Genomic DNA, 26,928 nt, shown 5'->3' with positions numbered 1-26,928 from the left:
GTAGTAGTTGGTGACTACCTCATTGAACAACATATGGGAGGCCCATCGCTTGTCAATCCCAGCAATTAAGGTAAACTGTCTAGATCAAGGACACAACCACGACAGCACAGATCTGTCCATTTTTCAGCTTCCCATGAAACAAACTGACATTGGTAGGGAGCGTCGAACCACCACGTACCTTGGATCTTCATCCGAGGTTACACGGCTGGTGCTCTAACTGATGGCCTTTCTAAAAACAAGTAACAATTAAGACAAATTTCTTGTAAAGATGTTTATTTGATAGAATCTGAAAGTTCAACAATTTCAAAATTAAGGTTAAAATATATAGAATATAACAGGCACAAACAGACAAAGACAATGATTGTAGATTAACCCTGAAGGAGTAACCACAAGCAAATCGAACAAAATATTCTTAATTCCTAAATCATAAAGCAATCAATTTCATAATCACATGTTCAGTCCAGAGGATGCATGCTTCACATTTATACATTCAAATTGGAAGTTCATTTCACACAATGCAACTTACATAACAAAATTTACAAAATCCGAAGGAAAGTAAAAAACGTCAGATTAAAAATCATATAAAGGTCTAAACTTAACCCTATAGAACAAGAGATTTTGATAGGACTAACAAGAATGCTTGATGTTGATTTTTTTTTGCCACATTTGCTAGCATCATTCAACAGGGTGACAGGAAATAAATTTCAAATAATTTAATTATGAAAATTAATTTTCAACAGGGTGACAAGAAATAAATTTCAAATAATTTATGAAAATTAATTTTTGAAGAATTAACAAGCAGGCAAACATGGCACCAATGAGAAAATATATCTGCTAGAACACCTACATCTTGAGTATAAATTTGAGAAAAAGCAGATAGTGATCAAGTCATGAAAGACAACGACTTATAGTTACTCCACAAATGATGGACATTTTCTTATAATTATTTACATATATAGTATAATTATAATTAATGAATTAATAAAATGTATTACAAATATGTATACATTTTGTACTTAATTCATGCTAATCTTTACTGAAAATTAAAAAAAAAGTCTTCAGTAATCTATCGCCTTTCAATTTATTTATAAATTCAATAAATTAATTATGCAGAAACATTGGTGAATTTCCTGAAAGAGAGGTTGATATACAGTTCTATCTACCAGATAATTGATAACTTCAAAAATAACGAGATTATTTTAAAGACCTCAATTGTATCTGGTGCCTATAATGCAAGAAAAAAAAGTTTCTTAAGTTAGATATTTCAAGAACAATTCTAAGTCAATTCAATTTAAGCAGGAGAGGGGCTCATTTATCAATGATGGCAAAGAGAAAACTCTACTCTAAAATAATTTGAACATTTGAAAGGAAGAGATATCAATATGGAAAAAATCACACCTCTTCACCAGTATCAAGTTCACATAACAAAGGTACTGTAGGTAAATTGTAACTACCTGTACTATGTTCATGTACTTGCCATTTTCTGTTTGATATTGTAAAGGTTACTTAAAGACACCAAAACTGAATGATTATTAGGGAATCTTTTTCTCTCCAATAGAAGCAAAATTTCCGTGGATTTAAACAATTTTCTTTTTTTTTTCTCTCTTTTTTTCCCCCCCTTAATTTCAAAATTTCTTTCTCTTTTTTTTTTTTTAAATTTCAAAAAGTCTTATCTGAATTCAATTACTATATAATAGAATATATATAGAATTTTGAATGCCTTCCAACAGAATCACTATACATGTGTTTGTACTGGTATCATTCATAGTGGTATCCACATTGACCAATGTATGGTTAATCCTTGTCAGATGAGGTATCTTATCTGTCAATACAGGTTTCCAGTGTATTCCAGGCTATAAGAACCACACAATTTATCATGGAAGAAAAAGACAGTAGAAATCTTGTTTTAGAAGTGATTAAAGACATCTGAATATTTCACAGACTTCATCTTAAAGGCGATTCAAGCTCAAAGGTATTGAATTATTTGTATAAGCATACAAATAAGTGAGAGATTTTCATTGGTCAATTGCAATCATCCACAGGTCAAAAGGTCATTATAGAGGTCACCAAATGGATGGAAATAATGGATGTTGGATATGTTATATAGAAATGTACAATTTGTCTCCACGAAAGCAGAATTCCATGTAAGGAAATACTGACGATGTTATCAACATATCCTTACACTGCGACTGAAGATAGCGTTTCCTGTTGTCGTGACAACAACTCAGAACTCTGATAGAGTAGTCGTTGACCAGAGGTTGATATCTGTGGTTGCCTTGACAACAGCTTAAGAAGTCATGATCACGTTGTTCAGTAGGACCTCATTTCGTTCTTCACACACGATTTGAATGAGCTCCAGTTGTCCTGGGTGTGCATCAAGTGAGACTGAAATTTAGAAGAAAATGTACACATATATTTATCATATCCTTCCATCTTTAATCTCATAATGCACTAAGTACATTATCTAAGCTATGAGATCACGAAAATACTTCCAAGATATGATCCGATACAAATGTTATAAACTGCCCTTATCCAAAAGTTACAAAGATGAAAGTGACATTCAAGATATTTGAGAGATGAAGGCTAATGTAGTTTACATTTGTTTGTGGATAGAAGTGAAAAGAGACTTTTGCTAGATAATGATGGTTTGATACAATCAATGACTTGAAATGAAGTGCACATGAGAGTTTACCAACAGACCAATGAAATATATTAAGAGAAAGAGAAAATACAATGATCTGTACATTGTCAGTTTGAGTTTTTTTAGAAGCAAGAAATTTAAGATTGAGAGTATAAGAAACAAAAGGAATGAAGATCATAAACTTTAATGAAATGTATTAATACGAGAATACGAAAGTAAATAAAAGTTCAGAAGACGAAATTCCAAATTGGTAAACACAGACAAGTATTAGTATTTGATGTTATAAGACTTTTCATGCCGAATTTAGTTCAGGTTACACTAAATAGCTTTATTTTTCAAAATTTGATAAATTTATTTGAAGTGAGAAAATAAAATGTTTCATGAAGACTGATCTCTTTGGTACTATGCCAGCTAGTGGTATATGATGTTAGTGAGCTCTGCTGCTTAGTTATATTGATAACAATTCTAATACAATACTCTAATACTTTATGTCAAATGAATTTGATTGGTTGATAGCTAAACAATGCCATGTATGTGTAATTGTGATGTGTTGGTCAGTGTTTGTTTGTTTGATGTGTTTATTGCCCTGAGAACAGCCCGTGTCTCCTTGTAGTAGTTGGTGACTACCTTTTGAATTTTTTTGAAATATTGTGTGTCAATCCTTTAAGAAATTTTATAACATTGAATTTTTTTCTCCACAGAATAAATTCGGTACATATGAATATTACAACAGATGTTAATATATAATTTTAAAATAATTATTTTAATTGACAATTCAACCTTGGTAGAAAAAAATTATTGAAAATAGTAAAAAATCAATTCTAAATTCAAGTTATAAATATTTTTCAAAAGAGACTTTAGAATTCATTTTATATAAAAGTTTTCAACAAAACTGCAATTTTTTCAACATTGTTTTGATGCATTATTTTGTCAAAAGGAATGTACATTTCTACTTTCAGTTTTTAACATGCTCTTTTGCCCACTGAAAACAAAATGAAATCAAGCATATTTCACTATTCATTTTATAAATATGCAAAACGATCATCATCAACAAAAGCAATTAAACAATTACTATAAACTACCTATAAAAGCTGATGTATATACACATATATATACATTTTAACTTTAAAATTACACTCTGTAATATTAGGTATACAAAATCAACATTTTACAATTCAAACCATTTTTTTTTAATAAATTCACTAATTTTCTTGATAAGTATATAATATAACAGTTGATGCACTTCTTAGCTAGATTTAACACTACAATACACAACACATTCATCATGCTACTACCATTCTCAGGGAAACCCAAAAATCTGTCTGTTTGTCTGACAACTGCCACAGACATCTCATCATCTGTTAATTATTAGATTATGTTAATTGCTTATAAGGGTTTTTATGAATTTTGTTACCAATAGAAGTAAAATCATCACAGATTTTAAAATGTTCATAAAACTACAGAATGACACCACAGTAACTCTATAACCTGCTATAGATTTTATCAAGCTTTGAGGACACAACGTTGCTATGGTTACTGGAGATTTTGTTGTAACAACTGAAGACAAAATTAAACCAGGTTATAATAATTAAAACTCTATAGATTTGATAATAGGGCAATGTACCAATTATCAACTACATGCAGTCTATCAATACTTCAAAACAGTAGATTCTATGGTACCTAATTTTTAATTTTCATATAAGCTGATACTTAATGACACATGTATGAATGCTGAACTGATTTTGGAAATCAAAGTTTTATTCAAAGGGAAATACTCTTTGTAGAGAAATCAAAGTTATATTCAAAGGGAAATACCTCTTTGTAGAGAAATCAAAGTTATATTCAAAGGGAAATAACTCTTTGTAGAGAATTCAAAAGGATACTCCAGGGTCCCCTCTAATATTATTTCAATTAATAGAAGGCATTTAAATCAACCGTTTTTACTTTATGCAATACACATTTGTATTTTAGTGATATTGATGGTAGTAAAATGCCCATGGCAACATTCACCTCATTCAAAACCGACTTTAATTCTAATGAAATCAATCAAAAAAAATTAAAATGTGTCTTTTAAAGCTTTGTTCATTCAGCCTAAAATTGTGACTGAAAAATTATATTATGCAGAGATTCTGGTTGTATTTCTTTCAGAATTTCAAAATTATATCTTGACTCTCTTGATAATGCAGCAAAAATAATCCTTAAAATAGCTACCTCTACAACAATTAATCAAAACTAGATACGTTATTTGCATCCTACAAAAGTCCTCGCTAATATCTGTTTTTTCAGCCCAGATCGAGTGATCATCTTGAAGGAGTTTGTTCCAATTTTCCTGCAAAAGCCCCAACAATTGTTAAGAAATGTTCTTGAACTTTTGTGCATTATATTCTTGAGGATTTTAAAAGGGAAATATTCTTGAGGATTTTCAAAATCTCTTCAAGAGAATTAGTATTCAGATGTGTTCAATGATTTGCTTGTTTCTGTAACATCACTTACAGCGCCACCTACTGGTAATTTTTTCTGAGACAATCAAATACCACTACCCTTTCAAGACTCTGGCTGAACAAGATTTTATCATCACTGGACAATGTACAAATCTACCTGTACATGTATATAGTCCTGCACATATCTCAACAACACTCTGACACGCTGTGTGATACAAGAACAGAAAGGTCATGCGACCTTCACCTTACAAGACAAACCCTCACTAAACGTCATGCATGTCATCAGGTGGTTGCAGTTAGTTTTTCCAACTGGGATGCCATCTAGTCGAACATACATATTAGTGACACTGTTTACATGACTGGTGACACAAATCACGGCAGTTTATTGACAGTCACAGCTGTGAAGATTATACATACATAAATATAATTGTCAAGATATCTCTAGTCAAAATGATCATCTGATCTCATAAAATATCAATCTTACCGCCAAGTAATATTTCTTCCATTTCTGAACACACAATACCAAAAGATAATGTTAGAGTAATATTGTACAAGTTTATGCTGGCAGGTTTACTAAATACAGGGAAGCATGAAAAACTTCTATAGAAACCAACACAATATGAAGTATCGTTGAAAAATCTTAATATCTTCCATGCAAATTCTTCTAGATACCTAGCTATCATCTGGAATAATTTTGTTAGAACTGACCCTTTTTTTTCAATACGTGATTGAACTTAATGTTCAGGTTTTCAAACATGAGTTGTGTAATTACCTATATGGCTGGTCTAGATAAAATCTTGGGAAATATATTTTACATCCTTTGTTCAGCTGTAAAGTTGTAAATATTTCAAACAAATTCCTCATCGTTTTGGAATTATAATTGTACATTAGGTTTCTTACATTAACACAAAAAATGTATAAGAAACAGTCTCTGGCCATTCTAGAGGAGTAGTTTTTAAGGAAAAGATAATGGCAGGCCATTTGCAACTCACGGTGGGCTTCATTATTTTTCAATTCATATATCATTGATTAAGTCTGCTAGTGGAAAAACACACGGATGGTGAAAAGGTCACACCACCAAGGAAACCAGAAATCAGGATGTTGTGGAAATTCTAAGGGATAAAACTATTGTGCATCTAGAAAATAAAACAACAAAACCATGTTGGAATGACTAGGAAGAGAGATTCTCTCGATGCATGCTTGGAGGTAAATTTTGAAACAAAACCTGGATTCTGCACCAATATTGCGAAAAATAACAATGATCAAAAAATCCTGAAAAACATAGGTTTAATTCTCATAGGGAAACTGGTAAAAACTGGTAAAAATTGGTAAAATTGGTAAAACTGTTACAGGGAAGCTGTTTTAAATAATATTAGCATAAGTTCTTTGGCGTTTGAACCACATTTACATACCGCAGTCAACTGGAAATAAATTTATAAGGACATTTAAACCACAACTAAGCAATGATCTGATAGGCATGGAAACACGTCATTTGACATATATAATTAAATACATGCTATATTTAAACTCTAATACATTTGTAACGGAAATTCTGCCATTTTTATTATCTGGGATTATAAAGTCATTAATTATACTAAAAGCTGATTGCATATTTTCACTGTAAGAATATCTTTTATATAAATCTCTAAGTCATTAATTATCTAAATCTATGAGTCATCAATTATACTGAAGCCAGATTGCATATTTTCACCATGAATATTATATATGTAAATCCACTTTAAATTATTTATGAAAAAAGAAAATCTATTTTATTTTTAAATACTTGAAATTTTCAAAAATTAACTATTTTAAATAGTAATAATTATATTTGATATGCTGTTTTGTTAACAAACCCAAATTGAAATCAGAACCATTTGGGAACATTTCTAAATGTACAAAATGTGAAAATCAATGTACATTTTTTTAAAATACATTTTCAGTGTGGTGAAGGAGTCTTTAAAGTACTAAGGAAAAATAACATCACCTACATGTATATTTTTTCTATTTTCAATATTTACTTACGAACACTGTAGAAAATATGAAATACCGATCAAATACATCTTGAACATCAGCCAATGAAATCACAACATTGAACTGTCAACAATCGTTCCACAACACATAAAGTAGGTGAGAAGGGATTCCAATACTATACAGCTACTTGTATAGATGACCGTTCTACTCGCACTACGATAGGTAGCTCAACAACAACAACTTACAACATTTGTTAGATCTAGATCTAGGTGAGTTTGGTTATTTCTACAGAACAGGGGAGGTAACCACAGCTACTCTAAACTGCAGAATTGCCTTATCCTGAATTTACCTACACATTAAGTATATATTGACCCTGGCCTCTAATATAAGTGTTAAAAGTAGGAATAAAACAATTTTTTTTTTTTTAATTTTACATTATATTAAAGAGTAATCTTCAATGACATCACAAAGGGGAGGTAATCCACTTTTAAAAGATAAGGGGAGACAACCATGTGATATGTATCAGGGATTTCAACTTTTCTTCAATGCTAACTGATAGTTTTAAGATTAACAAAGCAAATATTTTATAATCATGTTCATAATATATAATGATTAATTTTTATTTTAAAAAATCCTTTAACCTCAAACCTCCTTACACATTAAAATCCTTTGACTTCAAATATTAAGTAACATGTGCATGTGGATGAAGTTGTTCCACTTTAATGTACTGTGAACATAAGTAAGTTATCAAGAAAAATGATTTTCTTTTCTTTCTACCTACCCGAGACCCTCTATGCAGTCTGTCTTTCATTATGGAAATGAATTCCTTGTGACTGAGGTGACCGTCTCCATCGGCATCAAAGATTTGGAACACTGTGTTGACGAGGTGGGGGCTGAGTGTGTTACCAGTACACACATACACAGCTCTCTGGAACTGTTCTGTAAGGTCAAACAGGGCAAGGTCAAATAAAGGTCAAACATCTGAAAGGTCAAATAAAGGTCAAACAGAACCAGGTCAAATAAAGGTCAAACATCTGTAAGGTCAAATAAAGGTCAAACATCTGTAAGGTCAAACAGAGCCAGGACAAATAAAGGTCAAACAGAGTCAGGTCAAACATTTGTAAGGTCAAACAGAATAAGGTCAAATAAAGGTCAAACATCTGTAAGATCAGACAGAGCCAGGTCAAATAAAGGTCAAACATCTGTAAGGTCAAACAGAGTAAGGTCAAATAAAGGTCAAACATCTGTAAGGTCAAACAGAGCAAGGTCAAACAAAGGTAAAGCACATTTAGCAAGATCAAGGTCAGATACAGCAAGGTCAAGGTCAGACAAAGGAAGGCCAAGATTATAAATACAAGGTCAAGATCAATGTTGAATCCAGCAATATACCAATATTCATTTTACTGTATACAGGATGTGTATCTTTTATTTTACCTTTAGACACTGCTTGGTCTGCAAATGTGTACATCTTCATGGCGATGGTGAAATCATCTAGACTGTTTAGGAATTGACAGAACTGTTTAAACTCCTCGAAAGTAATACCCTGAAAGGGGAGATAACCACTTACATCAATGGTGCATTCATGATTTCTGGGTAAAATCAAGGACCTCCACTCAAATTATGGTGAAATGGAAGATTATGGATTTATTCATCATGATCAAGTCTTTTCCAGAATAGAGCTGGTAACATACACATTAACTGTTTTTATAATCTGAAAACACCACAAGGCCATAATGGTTTACACGAGACTGAATGCATTTTAAGAAAAGTCCATAGACTTTGGTTCATAGAATTCTAAAACTTTTCCATGACATTCTGTCACTAAATTCAAGAGATCTTTTCTAAATCTTTTTCAGAACTACATAGTTTTTGGTGAAATTTAGAAAGCTTTAGCATAGTCCAAAATCATATCACGTCTTATATTGGTCAGAGTTACAATTTTATAGCAGGTAATGGTAAATGCATACAAGATTCACATTCACATAGCAATTGCAACAAAAGGAAAGAGTGTATATCAAAATTTGGTTGTGACACTCTGGAGATCAGATTCATCTACTTTAGTTTATTTCAACACCAAAGATGTAAATTCAAGGACTTTTTAAGGCACTAAGGTCGAATTCAAAGATTCTCACAGCATGACATGGAATTCTAAGACTTTCCCAGGTGAAATTCAAGGACTTTTCATATCTGAATGAACCATGCTCTTTGATGTGTGTGATGCATCTTTAGGTATGTGACATGTCTGTGCTGCGAATGTTCATCGGGATGTGCAATGCACATTTGAGCATTGGAAGGTTACATACCTGTACCGCGGGAATGCGTTCCTTGACGCGCGTAATACAGGCTTGGACGTCGGTCTTGTCGAACATGGTGTAGCGTAGAAGTATGTGAGCGAAATCTTCCTCTGTGATTGTGGCCATGCCTTTAGAGAACTCCACAAACTCTAACTCTATCACCTCCGACTGGAGGTTCTCCATGAATCTGTAAAATCATTCAAAGTTCACCTTATTTTTTCTAATCCTTCAAGAAATATATTGCTTCAGAAACTTTTGAGAGACAGCGTTCAAAAATAAATTCTTAAAATCAAAGATTGCTGCCATCTTAATATTTAATTATATATAATTGGTTACTATGAAGAATGCATATTTCATGAATATCTGCCTTCATCGATCTGATAAATTCTTAGGGAAATTTGACAAGAACTGGATGGGTGACATTAGGTGAAAAGTTCCCCATCTGGCTTGATGGTCCAGTCTTAAAAATTTAAATAGACATAAAGTCCTATGGAGAAATTATGTAATGATGGCACACAGCTTTACTGTACCTGTGGAAGTCCTCGTATTTGAGAGCTTGTTTACCCTTGGGTCCGAAGAAGTGGATGAGTAAGGTAGTGTCCTGTACCGGGTCGACACTCTGACAAACACAAATATTGACAGATTAAATTACGTGGAATCAGTCTGAGAATGATCTATAGTGATATATAATGATCTGACAATGATCTATAGTGATCTACAGTGATATATAATGATCTATAATGATCTATAATGATCCATAATCATTTATCTTTGTAGCAATTCACACAGAAATATCATCAGAAAATATATTCACATTATATCACAACAGAAAAATAAATATGATCCTAAGTTATGTTGTAGCTGATAAAAATTCAATATGCTTGAGAGTGTATTCTATACAATCAATACAACAATGCAACATATTTTTTTTCTCTCAGCATTTCTTCAAATTAATTAATAATAAATGATTTAAAAAAATTAACAATTAGTGTAAATGTATTTTTTGAGTGTGATTATTATATATAAAAGCTAATGACACAAGTTGTTCAGAATCATCAAGAGGCGACATTTCAAAACATTAAAATATTAATTAAACATTAAATGAATTCCTACATCAATGGTTCTTAGTAACACTCAATATGGTCAGCTTTATGTTGCAATTGTTGTGAAAACCATAAAATTTAACTAAATAAGCAAGATTTGACCAGATTCCTTAATTAATTAGTGTCCATACACATGACTAACTGTCATTAATGATCATAGTTGTTGATAGTAAGTTTAACAATACAACGAACATGACCGATCCTTATACTATACATAATTATATTATTAATATATTATTTTTTTCTCTGTGCAATCATAAATTGGAGATGTAGATCTTTCAACTACAGGACCATGAAGGCGCATACATGTAAGTCTGTATAGTACACATCTGTTCAGAGCTTTTTAAAAGGATTTCAATTTTTTGAAGATAAATACATGTATGTGCACTTTTGAATGAAAATTTTTTTCCTCCTATACTGTATAACACAAAATATTCATGTGCACTTTCTTAAGTAGTTTGGAGCTTTAGAATTATTTTGTGGTAGAAACTTTCCTGGTCAGCTGATGAAACAATAATATAAAAATAATACAACAATATTCCTTCTGTTTACATTTGTGTTTCCATAGCAACCATGCACAAAAACCAAAAGTTTATATATATATACATTATGATGTAATCAACTTCAATTAAGATCAACATTTTTTTTTTTAAATTCAACATTGTTAAAAAAAAATACACACTAGTTTTTCATTGTCCTTTCAGTAATTCCTTGCGATGATATCATGGGCGATATAAAATTACATATATAGGAAATATATATGATGGTGTTATATATTAAAGTATGAATAGTCAGACTTCATAGAATAAAATGAACCGTTGGTCTACTGACAGTGAAATTAAGAAAAAAATATTTCTGTAAAACTCAAACACTGTTTACTCCATGGTCAAGTAATTTTTGTACCCTCTTTAGTTTAAGAAGTCAAATTAAGATTTCCAAGTTTTGAAACAAGAAAATCTTATTTAGTTTTGATGATTTCAAATCTCATATAAGTCCACAGAAAGAAAATCCTAAAATATATTGTTACTAAGGGAAGTCTATAATGTACATCATGTACAATATTTCTTTGCTATTTAAATTATAACATATGTTGACAGTTACAAACTGGACGATCCTAAAATTTGAAGAGTTGATTATTATAATAGAGTACACCAAGATCTCTTCTTCATAAAACAAGAGGCCCAGAGGGCCTGTATCACTCACCTGGTTTCATGAATACGTCTTATATTGGTCATATTAACAATTTTGTAGCAGGTAACAGTACATGTATACAAGATTCAGATCCACATAGCAATTGCAACAAAAGGAAAGAGTGTATATCAAAATTTGGTTGTGACACTCCGGAGATCAGATTCATCTGCTACAGTTTATTTTAACACCAAAAATGTAACTTCAAGGACTTTTTAAGACATTTAGGTCAAATTCAAAGATTCTCAGAACATGACATGGAATTCTAAGACTTTTCCAGGTGAAATTCAAGGACTTTTCATATCTGAATGAACCATGCAGGCTCTTTGATGTGTGTGATGCATGTTGGGTATGTGACATATCTGTGCTGTGAATGTTCATCGGGATGTGCAATGCACATTTGAGCATTGGAAGGTTACATACCTGTACCGCGGGAATGCGTTCCTTGACGCGCGTAATACAGGCTTGGACGTCGGTCTTGTCGAACATGGTGTAGCGTAGAAGTATGTGAGCGAAATCTTCCTCTGTGATTGTGGCCATGCCTTTAGAGAACTCCACAAACTCTAACTCTATCACCTCCGACTGGAGGTTCTCCATGAATCTGTAAAATCATTCAAAGTTCACCTTATTTTTCTAATCCTTCTAGAAATATATTGCTTCAGAAACTTTTGAGAGACAGCGTTAAAAAATAATTTCTTAAAATCAAAGATTAATATTTAATTATTATAATTGGTTACTATGAAGAATGCATATTTTATGAATATCTGTCCACATCTATCTGATAATTTCTAAGGGATATTTGACAAGAACTGGATGGGTGACAAGGTGAACAGTTTCCCATCTGGCTTGATGGCCCAGTCTCAAAAATTTAAAAAGACATAAAATCCAATGGAGAAATTATGTAAGGATGGCACACAGCTTACTGTACCTGTGGAAGTCCTCGTATTTGAGAGCTTGTTTACCCTTGGGTCCGAAGAAGTGGATGAGTAAGGTAGTATCCTGTACCGGGTCGACACTCTGACAAACACAAATACTTAACTGATTAAATTACTTAAAATCAGTCTGAGAATGATCTATAGTGATATATAATGATCTGACAATGATCTATAGTGATCTACAGTGATATATAATGATCTATTATGATCTATAATGATCTATAATCATTTCTCTTTGTATCAATTCACACAGAAATATCATCAGAAAATATATTCACATTTATCCAAACAGAAAAATAAATATGATCCTAAGTTATGTTGTAGCTGATAAAAATTCAATATGCTTGAGAGTGTATTCTATACAATCAATACAACAATGCAACATATTTTTTTTCTCTCAGCATTTCTTCAAATTAATTAATAATAAATGATTTAAAAAAATTAACAATTGGTGTAAATGTATTTTTTGAGTGTGATTATCATGAATAAAATATGACACAAGTTGTTCAGAATCATTGAATGGCGAGATTTCAAAATATTGAAATATATTAATCAAACATTAAATGAATTCCTACACCAATGGTTCTTATAGTTACACACAATATGGTCAGCTTTATGTTGTAATTGTTGTGAAAACCATAAAATTTAACGTAATAAGCAAGATTTGACCATATTTCTTAATCAATTAGTGTTTATACACACACGACTAACTGTCATTAATGATCATAGTTGTTGATAGGAAGTTTAACAATACAAAGAACATGGTCGATCCTTATACTTTACATAATCATATTATTACTGTATTATTTTTCTCTGGCCATCATAAATTGGAGATGTAGATCTTTCAACTACAGGACTATAAAGGCGCATACATGTATATGTAAGTCTATACAGTACCCATCTGTTCAGAGCTTTTTAAAAGAATTTCTATTTTTTGAAGATAAATATGTGCACATTTGAATGAAAAAAATTGTCCTCATATATTGTATAACACAAAATATTCATGTGTACTTTCTTTAGTAGTTTGGAGCTTTAGAATTATTTTGTGGTAGAAACTTTCCTGGTCAGCTGATGAAACAATAATATAAAAATAATACAACAATATTCCTTCTGTTTACATTTGTGTTTCCATAGCAACCATGCACAAAAACCAAAAGTTTATATATATACAGTATGATGTAATCAACTTCAATTAAGTTCAACATTTTTAAAAAAATTTAACATTGTTAAAAAAAAATACACCATAGTTTTTATTGTCCTTTTCTGTTATTCCTTACTATGTTATCATGGGCGATATGAAATTACATATATAGGGAATTTATATGATGGTGTTATATATTTAAGTATAAACAGTCAGACTTCATAGAATAAAATGAACCGTTGGTCTACTGACAGTGAAATTAAGAAAAAAAAATGTTTTTGTAAAACTCAAACACTGGATTGAGAAAGAAATATATAGAATCAGAGTTAAGTTTACTCCATGGTCAAGTAATTTTTTTACCCTCTTTAGTTTAAGAAGACCAATTAAGATTTCCAAGTTTTGAAACAAGTAAATCTTATTTAGTTTTCATGTTTTCAAATCTCATATAAGACCACAGAAAGAAAATCCTAAAATATATTGTTACTAAGGGAAGTCTGTAATGTACATCATGTATGTAATTTCTTTGTTGTTTAAATTAGAACATGTTGAAAGGTACAAACTGGTCGACCCTAAAATTCATACAGAGTGGATTATCATAATAGAGTACACCAAGATCTCTTCTTCATAAAACAAAGAAAGGATATTGAATTATAGTTAATGTTTTGTATAACGAATCCCCGGGACTAGAAGAAAATGTTTGTATATTATTATATATTATATATATTATTCTAAGAATATAATGTATGTCAAAAACTAACCCATGTCCCTCGTTGTCACTTCTTTATGAGGACTCACGGAAAAATTTGTTGCAATAACATTCCTATTCTTCTACCACCATCACCTACCCCCCTCCCCATCCCCCTCCCCTTCCCCCTCCCCTTCCGCTCCCCCACTACTCAAATAGATTAGTACTAATGAGATAATTTCTTAACCTATGTATTAATGTAATTATTACCATTGTATGTCAATTTCGACAGTATTGCAAATTCTCTGCTGAGATTACTTTATTTATATGCAAGTTGTATGTCTGTAGCTCACCATGATATCTGCTTATTATGTTATCTGCCTGTCTCAAAGAGAAGACGGATTTATATAAGTACGAAAGTACTTCTTTCCGAATTCTTTACTGTTCTATGTTTGTGTAATATTCTATGTAAATATTTGAACAATAAAATACTGTTTAAACCAAAATGTTTGTTATATCGGAAATTCGTTATAGAGTCTGAAAACATTAAAGTATGAGTCAAATTGGGGGTTTTAGAGTCTATAAAAATATAAGTATGAGTCAAATTGGGGGTTTTAGAGTCTAAAAATATATAAGGATGAGCCAAATTGGGGGTTTTAGAGTTTGAAAATATACAAGTTTGAGTCAAATTGGGGATTTTAATTTACAATGAAATATGCAGAAATTTCCATCAAGCGTGTTCATCTTAAGAAATTTTAATTGTAACATATCTGCTCCTGTAAATATTTTCAGATACCATCTCGATATACAATAATGAAATTCTATGATCAATTTTGATTTACTTAAAATGGAAGAATAAGATATACATGTATGTAAACATTTCTATTTCCTAAAAGGTACGACAAATCAGTAGGCAAAATATGCCTTCAAACCATTATCATTATCCAGAAACCGCCAGCCAAGCAGACAATCGCAGCTTTAAATAAATAAGTATGCAGAAATTTCACTGAGCATCTGAGAGTTTGGCAAACAATGAAAGAAAACGATGCATTGTAAGTTTCACTGAAATCTGATTATTATTCGGCAACCACCAGTCCGGCTCATTGTCACAGCAACCTCAATAAATATGCATACTTTATGTCATTAGTCATCACCTACCTAAAGTGTTCAAAAGATAAAAATTATATGGAGAGCCAAATGATTCCTGGTATATATTTTCAAAATCTCATAACTTCTCCAAAGATATTGTCTGGATCGAATCAGCTACCTAGGCCGAAATCTACAAACATTTTAATATCTCAAACTGCTTAATCCATTTGATTTCAATTTGGAACATTCTGGTACAGTCTGTATATAATATTTCTTGGAAGTTTCATTAAATCCAATTTCATTAAAAAAATATTTTATAGAAGCTATGGAGTTAGATTATAGGGGATATGACAATTAATGACACATTGAAAGAAATATTGAACACTGAATTACAGAAAGTAAGAGATAAATATTGTACACTATCCGATTCCCCTACGACCAATACACATTTTCAATACTTATGATTAACGGTATGACTATTTCTTTTCTGCCATTCATGCAACATACGCATGTGTGTGTATATATCTCTAAGCCCCCAAGCCACGTCCAACAGCATACTAGTTCACAGGACATGCAGTTTACCAAATTACCCGGTGCAAACAAATTATTCTAGGAATAATTTCTGAAACTGTTCAAATCCTTATTGACAAAAAAATTAAAAAGCTTAATGGACCATAACGATAGATACAATCTTAGGTTTTTTAATTCAAAATATATGTCCTTATTGTTAAGTGTACGTATTGTAATTGAATGTTCTGATAAATTCATCTAAATTTGTGTTTTTGAACTAATTGTTTGAATATTAAATTATCTGTGATGTGGAGTTCAGAACAAAGTAAATTAATTAATTGCCCTGTAATTTAACCCAGCAATATTGATTATTGGAGTTCAGTGAAAATACTTAACAGTTTATAGCTTAAAAAAGGTACTTCATCAGGCATGCTATATAAAAATGTTAGCCAACTTTTTCTGTACCAACATTATAAAGTGTTATAAAACCATACAATTTTTTTTATCACATTTTTTATCAGCGAATAAGCCTCCTTCATTTTTTGCAGAATCATGTAATTTAATTATGGTACCACCATACTTGGTACACATAAGCTGAAAGTGGTTAACAATTATAAAGCCCTCCTCAAACTTGAATACTTATTTTTATACATTATAATAGGGGGGCTTATTTGAGGATAAAAACAGGGGCTTGTTGATTTGGCAATTTCATACATGTTTTGTGACTTGTCAGGGATTTTCCTACAATAGAAACAGGGTCCATTAAAAGGACCCATTCCCCTTAAAAAATCTTGTGAAAATTCCTAATTTGCCACTGAAAAATTCTCAATTTTGAAGTTTAACTTTTGAATGATTAATTAAGTTTTATCTACAAAGACCTATACTAAAGTACTTTTGATAAATAAAAAAACAGCTATAGATAACAAAATAATATATAAAAATATAAAGGCAATATTCATCGAAGAAAAAATGAAATTTGTACGAATTTCACTATTTTTCGTTTTTCCCAATGTCACATTTTGTCATGTAGAAATTCCCAATTCAATGGACCCTGGACCCAGTTGAAAAATTGTAGGAAAATCCCAGCTTATAATAATTAAAATTCGGAGAGGCACAGATATTACTGAGTGTTACCATTTAAAAATGTTTTTGTTTTTTTTTACTTATCTCCCGACTAATCAAATTCTATAGCAGTAAACAACTCTACAATGCTATATTTTGTATACCGCTATAATTGTTATTCTACATTCTTAAAAATTATTCACAAAATGGCTATCTATTGTGTTAAATTTGACTATCATACTAAAAATTTACTTAGGTTCATGCTATTTAGATAGAGAAAATTCTACTTCAAAATTCAACTAATTATATCCTTCAAATTCATTTGTATAATGAAAATATATACCAGGATACATACCAATCGTTCAGCATTTACAGTTATATATATACAAATTATCTGTATGGAAGATTAAGTGGACCTTCTATACCATTAATTAATACCAACTGTCTGGAGGATTATTTTTAGCAGACCTGAGAAAAGACTGTATTTAGAATATGAATTTCATTCATATAGGAACCTAGCCCAAAGCTTCAATGAAAACTTTGATATACATGTAATCATGATTTTTTTTTTTTTTCAAAAGTCTCAAGTGAGTGATTATTTGGATTTCAGGTTAACTGTAGGTAACTGTATTTTCAACTATCACTGAATATTTTTATACGAAATCCAGAATGAAAAAAATAAACAAACAAACTATCATAAAATCTAGACAAATTCAGAAGTGCTTTTAAAGTTTTGCGCATATATATAAAAATATTAAAAAATCAGAAATAATAAATCCAAAACCAGTTTTCTAAATCCTAACATTGAATATGATGAATATATTTAAATTTTACTATAATTTAAAATTTCACTATAACTTAAAATTTCACTATAATTTAAAATTTCACTTTAATTTTAAATTTCACTATGATTTTGAATTCCATTTTAAATTTCACTATAATTTTAAATTCCATTATAATTTTGAATTCCACTACAATTTTGAATTCCACTATAATTTTAAATTTCACCATGATTTTAAATTCCACTATAAATTCACTATAATTTAAATCCCACTATAACCTTAAATTCCACTATAAATTTCACTATAATTTTAAATTACAAAATAAATTTCACTATAATTTTAAATTCCACTGTAATTCTAAATTTCACTATAATTTTAAATTCCACTATAATTTTTAATTTTGTTATAATTTTAAATTCCACTTTAAATTCATTGATTATCCAACTGTAAAAAACATTAAACAGACAAAACTTCTGTACATGATCATTTGAAAAACTTTATTTCAATATCTTACTGTTACAAAAGCAACTGATCTGAAAAGATTTTTTTGGTTGATGATGAGAAGCAGTAAAGCGAGGTCTTGGAAATTAGGTCATATTGGCCATCTTATAAGAGCATGCACAAGCATTTTTGGATTTCTGTGAAGTTCACATTTGTTTATAAAAAAAACATTTATTTATTTAAACCCTTCAAAATTGTATCACCTCAACAAAGAACACTGAAAATGTTTATTGGTATTCCTTACCAAATATATGATTACAAACCTTATTGATATGTTATTCACAAAGGGATCATAGTCTAGCTAGCTATTTTCAGGAGTGTCATTTCAGAAATGAATATATTCTCTAATTGTGTATATAATTTTATACATATACAACACACACATTATGATAATATATGCAGGACGAAGTATAGACATTGTATACAAACCTCTTTCACCTGAAATATATAAAATCAACAACACAAAGTTAAAAAAAAAAAAATAATGATTTTTTTTAAAAAAAAACCCAAAAAAGGAGAAAATGTTGCAAATTTGTGAATCATCAACCATGCAAGACTATAATGCTAGAATTTGAACTACAGTGAAAGTAGAACAGCTCTACAGCAACGAAAAGTTAGTTAAAAGCCCATGAACTATATCAATTGTTTAAATGCATATATATATAAAATTTTATCAAACAAATATATATATTGAGCAAAAAATTTTTCACAAGCTTATATATAGTACATGTGCAAAAGGTTAAATAACAGACTGTTATTTTATCTCTTTGCCAGTAGTTAGCAGTGAAGACATACAAAATTATATATGTATATATAAATGAATATATACTTGAAACAATGCATTCCTGGTTAGTATATTCAAGCCCAAATCCCATTGCAAATATATAATAATGAATAGGGTTACTATTTTTTAATTTTCATAATATTTTTCTGTGTAGATGAATACACACAATGACAAGTCAAGAGTTTAATTATAAACAATACCATTGACATGACAGATACATTAATGTTAAATTTAAAACATTCCTACCATTAATTCTATCATATATAAATAATGCATCTGTTTGTAAGTGTTATAAAATACGAACACTCCAATGAGTAAATTTAGTATTACAGAGATAGTGTTAATATTGTACACAGGGAAAGCTTAGGAGGAGGAGAGAGGGTTTAGATTAGCAGACAGATACAGCTCGCTGTAACATTTACCAGGTGAAAATTATTAAATTATTACGAAAATTATTTCATTTCGTAGATACAAAGGAAATATGTTTTTCAGGGAAAGCTATATTCTCTAGAAAAGTTTTGTTTGATCTTCGATAATCAGGCTGTTAATGAATTTGTTGTTATAGATCTAAACTTTTCGAAAAAGCTTGTAGAAAATATTTTTTTAGTAAAATATGTCTAACTAAAGAATGAGAAGAGAATGATTAATGAGAAAATGACTTTGAAGATAATACCAAGGTAAATGTCTAAATAAGAAGAATTACTGTACAGATATTCTAATAGCTATGAATTGGAAGAAATTATTGCAAATGAGATGTTTCTTTTTGTGATATAGAAGAAATCATTTTATCCTTGCTCTATTGAAGAGAAATTATTTGGGACTGCAGATGTACATCATGTCGCTAGTTTTTTTTTTTTTTTTTTGCTGATTTGTGTTGACATTGGTCCTCCATTAAATTACAACTTGACAGTCAATTAATTGGATTTTAATGACAAATCAGCAGGTGCAAGGGAAACTAAAGCAACTAAAAAGCAAATACAATAATCATGCATCATACACACAAAATAAAAATAATTAAATAAAATATTACATAAAAACAAAACGGTAAAATATTTTAATAAGAAAAGATGTGAGTAAATAATACAGAAGTGTTAATTGAGAGACTACAGGAAAAACATCACCACTTGTGGGACGAGTTACTTCACTGGAAGGCAGGAAAACATACTTTAGCCACGGTGTGGTCCCTGTTAATCTGCTCACTCCCAGCCTCAGTATGCTCTTTACTGAAGACTCTCTCCAGCTGTAAAATGGTGTGTGGATTAGTGGGGCATCATCGATCCTCATCACAAAACATTCTCAGGGGTAACCTTTTCATATGATTAATGGCCATTTTTGATAATTTTAATGGGCTTTAGAGTAATTCTAATGGTCCTTGAGTAATTCCTCATCACAAAACATTGTCAGGGGTAACCTTGTCATATGATTAATGGCCCTTTTTAATAATCTTAATGGGCTTTAGAGTAATTTTAATGATATTTGAGTAATTTTAATGGTCCACTAGGGTAACTTTTAATGGCAATGTTAATTTTTTTAATGGGTTATGGAAAATTAATGGATCAAGGTAATAGTAAATTTAATGGCTTTCATGACAAAATAATTAAGCTTTTAAGTCACTTAATTCATCACATGTCTCATTTGTAGTAAATAGCTGGAAAAAATGGACATTTTTGCATTTTATTTGCCACTAGCTGCACCTCTTCTTTGTTCAGATAACAAGTATATGCTGTATATCACAGCCGAAAATTTCAGATAGCATCATGCGCACTTGCACCTCTGTCTGGGGAGGTCACCATGACAAGGTATTTTGAGATTTGGTCAACTTTTTGTGAAAAATTAAAAAAAAAAAAAAAAAAATTACAAGAGGATGTCATTTGACCCTAATAACACAAGTTGTTTTATGGATGAAGGATAAGATTTTCAGTGAAATACATGTACAGCTAGGGTATATATATATTTTTTTTTTCACATCCCTTTCTCCTTTGGTGATTGCTATTAATTTTGTTACAATACAATAATTGATTGTTATAATATAACCACAGGGAATTGTTTATTGTTGAAACATACAAATATGATTAACATACTTAATTTAAATATGGGAAACACACGGATGTATGTATGATTTAGTATATTAGTATATTGTTTTCAATAAAATATTCACTCTAGACATTTCTGTGACACATACTACATAAAACTGAATCAAACATTAAGAAACAGAAACCTAGTTTTAAGCATTAACCAATTTTTGAATTGTGAGAAAACAATGCCACATCCTATCATACTAACGAATATATTAAATATCACGCCTATACATGTAGTCTCAGAAACATATGATGTAGTGACTACAAGAGGCATATGGGGCCTGCTAAATATTCCCTTTAAATCTGGTTCATTTAAGTTAATTGATGGCAATTAAAACTAATTTGTCTATGAATCATTTCTGTATACTGATCCAAAGATAGAAGTAAGAAACTAGTAAATACAGATCTACATGTCAGTAACTGTTCCTTTTTAAAGTTTAATTTCTTATAAAATCAATAAGCCTCAATTTTAATATAAACTGCATCTAATCATAGAAGCATCAGAAAAAGACCAGCATTTGTTCTAAGGAAGACATTAATTAAAAGTATTTTTTATTTGTTAATCGTAGAAGCATCAGAAAAAGAACATAAATTGTTCTAATTAAGGAAGACAATAGTTAAATATTTTATATTCATTAATTATATCTAATAATGTAATACCAAGAAATAATTCACAACTTAAATTATGCAAACAGCTAAACTTTCTGATTAAACTAATACATGTGTGAATTAATCTTGCTTTTGGACTATAAAACATTAATAACTAAAAGCAAGAAAGACGTAATTTCAATTAATTAGAGATGCTAACCTCTCTTCGTTTTCACACAGGTGCATATAATTGTGTTTTGATATTTTTTTTCAAACAAAAATTTTAATTTTACTTTTCAACTACTAACATTAATTTTCAACAAGCAAAAAGTTGTTCTGTATATTTGAAAAAAATGTGCTAAATTTTTAATCACCCTCTTTAGCGAAGCAATAATTATCTTTTAGTATTTTTTAGGTTTATCACAAACACAGAAGTAGCCTAGGTGTGATAAAATATAAGGGACAAACTCCCCTACATAAGCTGTAGTTTGAAGCAATAAATAGTTTTGCAAAAGCCATGACCAGAGAGGTCCAAAGAAAATATCACAGCAAAATCTTCTTTTGCATGAAAATTTGGTTTATTTTTATTTTTTACAATTAAAAAAAAAATAAAAAATTCACAAGTGAAACTTTCATTCAGCATGATTTTTAGCTGATATGATTTATCTCCTGTTATGACAGAGCTAGGATAACATATTTATGAAATCATTAATTTACAGAAAAAAATTCATTAAACAGTCAAATTCATTCTCAAAATTTAATTGAAAATTATCGTCCCTCAGTAATATTTAATAATATGATGATGCTATAAAATAAATCTGAATTCTTAATCAGGAATATAATTGCAACTTTGATTGATGTGTACTGTTTTTAATTACACAAAATATATATGTATATATTTTTTTATATTGTCTACATAAAACAGTATTTTATATTCAGATTCTACATTTGAATTTAAATCAAAGAGTATTTCGAGATCCTGTGGTGAGATGTTTGTTATCAAAACATAAATTATCGCCACTTGATCAATGGTCTGTTATTTATGATGCATTTAATTATCAATAATTCAAAATCATTAATAATTTCAATATTTTTTTAAAACTGTAATTGATTCTGAGGTGTATCTAAATAAAAAAAATGTCAAAAACTGGTTTCTGTGAATAAAAAACTAAAACACAATTCAGATTTTTTTTTCTGCAATCTGGAAAAATAAATCTATGGCAGAGTTCCTGTGGACAAAAAAGCTTTTGTACATATGTAATACATGCCACACTGAGTGAATCCATTGTTATGATAAAATCATTGTGAATTTTGTTTTGATCTGTGATGAGTGAAGTGACAAAAAAAAAAAAAAAACTTTTGTTAAAATCTGGATCTGAAAATTGAAACACAAATCATTAGTGGAAGTCATTGTTATATACAGCTTATTAAATCAGACACAACAAGTTATAAGCAAGCATGCAGACTGGCAAGAGGGACAATTAAAAGCAGCGAGCTTTCAAATATGCACCAACAGAATGTACCATGCACTTGAAACCTTGTTTGGACCTAGCCCAGCTAATCAAACTGGTCTACATCCTCTTCTAGCTTATAAACTTGTTTTTTTTTGTTTTTTTTTTTTTTTATAAATATGAGCAGATGAAATAATGAAGTTCATTTCTATGTTTTAGTTTTAATAATAAACTTCGCAAGAGAAAGAACAGAATATGGCCGGAGTATGTTGCTTTTATAAGCTAGAGCAATTTCCCTAATATCTAACATGCATGTTATCCTTAGTATGGTTGGTCAATACAATGACCTCAAAATGACCTCAAATTGACCTCTAAATGACCTTTGTTACTATAATGACTTTTGTCTGCCTTGAGCTGCCTCTCAAAGTCAGAAAGAAACAATAATTCCTTGTTGATCCATATTAAATGGTGCTGTATACAAAACTTCTTGGTTTCAAAATGTATCTATTTTGGCTGCCTGTGTTATGTCGGAGACAAAGTTTTAAACAGGACTCAAATTTCCAAGAGGGGACATTGAGACATTATTTTGTAGGTCTAAATTCACATTCATTCTGGGGTAAAGTTTGTAAAAATTGGAGTTCAAAAGTTCAAAAGAAAGTTTCCCCTCCAAATCACATGTTTGGGAAATACAATGGTCATATATTGAGTCCAATGATCGGTCTTTTGAGTAAAATCGTCTTGTATAGATTTTTTTTTTAAATATAAGATAAAACAATAAACAATTCTAGACTTATTCATCTAAAAGCCTTGATCATAAATTTTCACACTATCTTAAAATTTTCATATTTCCTTCTTCCTAGCTAATGTGAATTCTGTATTACCAAGCTAAGCACACTATGTACCTATGTTAATGGTTAGGAGTGTGTTAAACATTCAGGCATCTAATCAAGGGCAGAAAACTGAAAAGTTATGTCTTCTGAAATGTTCCGTGTTCATAAAAAGAAATACAAAAATAATTAAAACATTTGATTGTTTTTTTTGTTTTATCATTGTTTTTTTCTGTTTCATTTACAATATAATTAATATTATATAATTTCAATTCAAAATAGAAATAAATACTTAAAAAATATATGAAATAAATTCATTTATGAATAAAAAAGAAGAAAAAAATATCAAGGGAGATAATTTCAAGGGAACTAACTGTTCAGTTCAGAGACACAACTTTGCAGAATTTCATTACTAGCCAGGGCTTCACACATGCAGTTTAGATAAAACTTTCTCCTTCAAAACCTTCCACAACAGACTTGAATCAAATTTTACTGACAATGTCTGTTTCACTGGCAAGGAATAAGAAGAAGAGAGTTTTTTTTTATCTGTCATGCGACAGATTTGCAGACAGAAGTTAATGCTGTGTTCCGAATAAACATGAAACATACATCAAGTAATGCCTGCAGCTTTTGCTGCGGTCTTGGGACAAACTTTCGTTCCGCGGGGGGAAGGGTGAAGAAGCTTTCCAACTGAAATAGATATAAATACAGCAATGTAAACAAACTCAAAATTTACAAAAACATCTACAACAAACTGAGGAAAATAAAAACCAACCCCTGTGCATGGCCACAACCTGGGGCACAAAAAAAAAAAAAAAATAATAATAATAATTTAAAAAAAAATGTGAAAATATAAATGAAAGAAAGAAATCCTATAGACTTACTAAAAAAATGTAGCAGAAAAAAATGTGAAAACTGATAAATATCTGCTGTAATAAAATATAACAAATGATTCTAGGGGTGAAATCATTTTTCATGATAACTGCATCTTTTAGTCTTTGAATGCTCATATACAATGATGTCCTATGTCAAACAGCGAAATTGTCTAAAAAAAACGACACTTTTAGAATAAGTAATACCACACATATTTTTTTATAACAACAAGTTACTGCTACCAAAAAAGTGAAGAGAGAATTCAGGACAAGAAGATTTTAGCTACAATGTATATTAGGCAGGTACATACAATGTCATACCTAAAAGGTTTAATAAAACAGTCTTATAAATGGACAGGAAAATAGATTTACAACATTAAATACCTATAAGAATATCGTGACTTTTAGCTTTGTTACAGAGATTAAGAGCTATAATAAGGTTAAACATAGATATATGTATACTATACATGTTTATTAAATATATTAATATCAAATATATTAACATGTATAAGATAATGTATTAATATTTTTTTAGAATATCACAGGATATATGGAATCATTAAATATAGAGGAAATAAATAAGTTTTGTTTGTTAGATGCTTTTTATTTTATTTTGTTGCTCGACAATAATTGTTTTTAATTACCAAAAGAAACTAAAAGCCTAACTAATAATAAATTGATAATTTTTTTAATAGTTATTTGTGATATAAACTGTTGGAATGGTTGCTTTTTTAATTTATATATACATTTTTTAGTAACAGTATGGATTGATGATTAAAATAAATTGTGATATTAACTGAACAAATTTGATATTTTTTTTGTTTTTGTTTTGTTTTTGTTTTATATAAACTTTATTTAAATTGACGGTAAAAATCAAAAATGCAGATTATGATCAATCTAACCTTGTGCTCAATTATCCTGATACATCCTTGTCCATAGATCATCAACATTTGCATTTTGTGAATATTTTGATGACATATATTAATATATTCTATTATAAAAAACTACAAAAAAAAAAAAAAACTGTCATATTTTTGTTGACATTTCGAGATAAACATATGGTGTATAATTTTCCAATCAAAATAACACATCACAGGTGTGCTGGATATATATAGATGGGGAAATGTGACATTAATACTAAGTAAAAACCAGCCAGTTTTATATGCCGACTATCTTATCAATCTACATACAACAGATAAATGTATACATTTATATATACTATTAAAAGCAGTTAATGCCAAGGTGATGTTACAAATCTACTTTCATACTGAAATACACTAGTACAATGTTATTGTATTTTAAAAGGTTATGCAATTTACATATTTCGACCAAGCATTGAGATTTTAAATTATTATTTGAAGAAATAAAAATGTAATTAAAAACAAATGAACTATACGATCAAATAGAAAGAACTTTCTAAAAATATGACAAAATTCAACTTAAGATGTATTTTTTTTTTTCAGATGAAAAATGTGATGAAAATAGATCATGCCAATACACTAATACTGATCTGAATACCAACAGTAAGCCAATCGCTGATTATTTTGAATTAATTTGGGAGTAGCCTCCCTTTAACTGCTTCTGCCACTTCACAAAACATGCTTAAATGCCACACTGGCAAAAACAGTGTAATTGATCACAATAACATCTCCAGAAATAATAGGAATTTTTGATGATGATGATGATGATGATGATGATGATGATGATGACGACGAAGACGATGACGATGACGACGAAGATGTGGGTTGATTTATTGGTGAATAATAATGATTATGAGGTGAAATGCTATAGGGTGATAATGTAGCTAGATGATGATGATGATGATGATACTCTGTTAAAGGGAATATACTTCTGATTGTATTGTTATATCGTCAAATGGAATAGCCTTTGCTTTTTGACAAGCCAGTTTGCCTTTGCACCTCCAGCTAGGCCAGCAAAGGCGATTGATGTTAATAGAATATATTTCGTAATTGTTGCAAAAACAA

At 30.0% G+C, this 26,928-nt stretch overlaps 1 protein-coding gene across 15 annotated transcripts in view; it reads right to left on the bottom strand.

Moving 5' to 3' along the window:
- Positions 1-256: 256 nt before the first annotated feature.
- The window catches only part of LOC117329662 (calcium uptake protein 3, mitochondrial-like), a 154,597-nt gene continuing 127,925 nt past the window's right edge, over positions 257-26,928 (bottom strand). The window contains exons 6-14 of one of the 15 annotated variants that reach the window (XM_033887700.1): positions 24,681-24,761; positions 20,293-20,367; positions 18,773-18,781; positions 12,567-12,655; positions 12,062-12,239; positions 8,488-8,596; positions 7,835-7,992; positions 5,567-5,590; positions 257-2,385 (exon numbers count right to left, since the gene is read on the bottom strand). In XM_033887700.1, the coding sequence (XP_033743591.1) occupies positions 2,311-2,385; positions 5,567-5,590; positions 7,835-7,992; positions 8,488-8,596; positions 12,062-12,239; positions 12,567-12,655; positions 18,773-18,781; positions 20,293-20,367; positions 24,681-24,761 (798 nt within the window). In that variant the 3' untranslated portion in view covers positions 257-2,310. Of the gene's footprint in view, positions 2,386-5,566; positions 5,591-6,494; positions 6,504-7,834; positions 7,993-8,487; positions 8,597-9,356; positions 9,535-9,877; positions 9,967-12,061; positions 12,240-12,566; positions 12,656-18,772; positions 18,782-20,292; positions 20,368-24,680; positions 24,762-26,928 lie in introns of all 15 variants that reach the window. The other 14 variants (XM_033887703.1, XM_033887699.1, XM_033887706.1 and 11 more) reach the window with 14 other exon arrangements.

The sequence above is a fragment of the Pecten maximus genome, chromosome 6, assembly GCF_902652985.1.
Source record: "Pecten maximus chromosome 6, xPecMax1.1, whole genome shotgun sequence".
Taxonomy (NCBI): Eukaryota; Metazoa; Mollusca; class Bivalvia; order Pectinida; family Pectinidae; genus Pecten; species Pecten maximus.
Note: the sequence above shows the minus strand (reverse complement) of the source record. Positions and strands in the feature narration are given on the sequence as shown.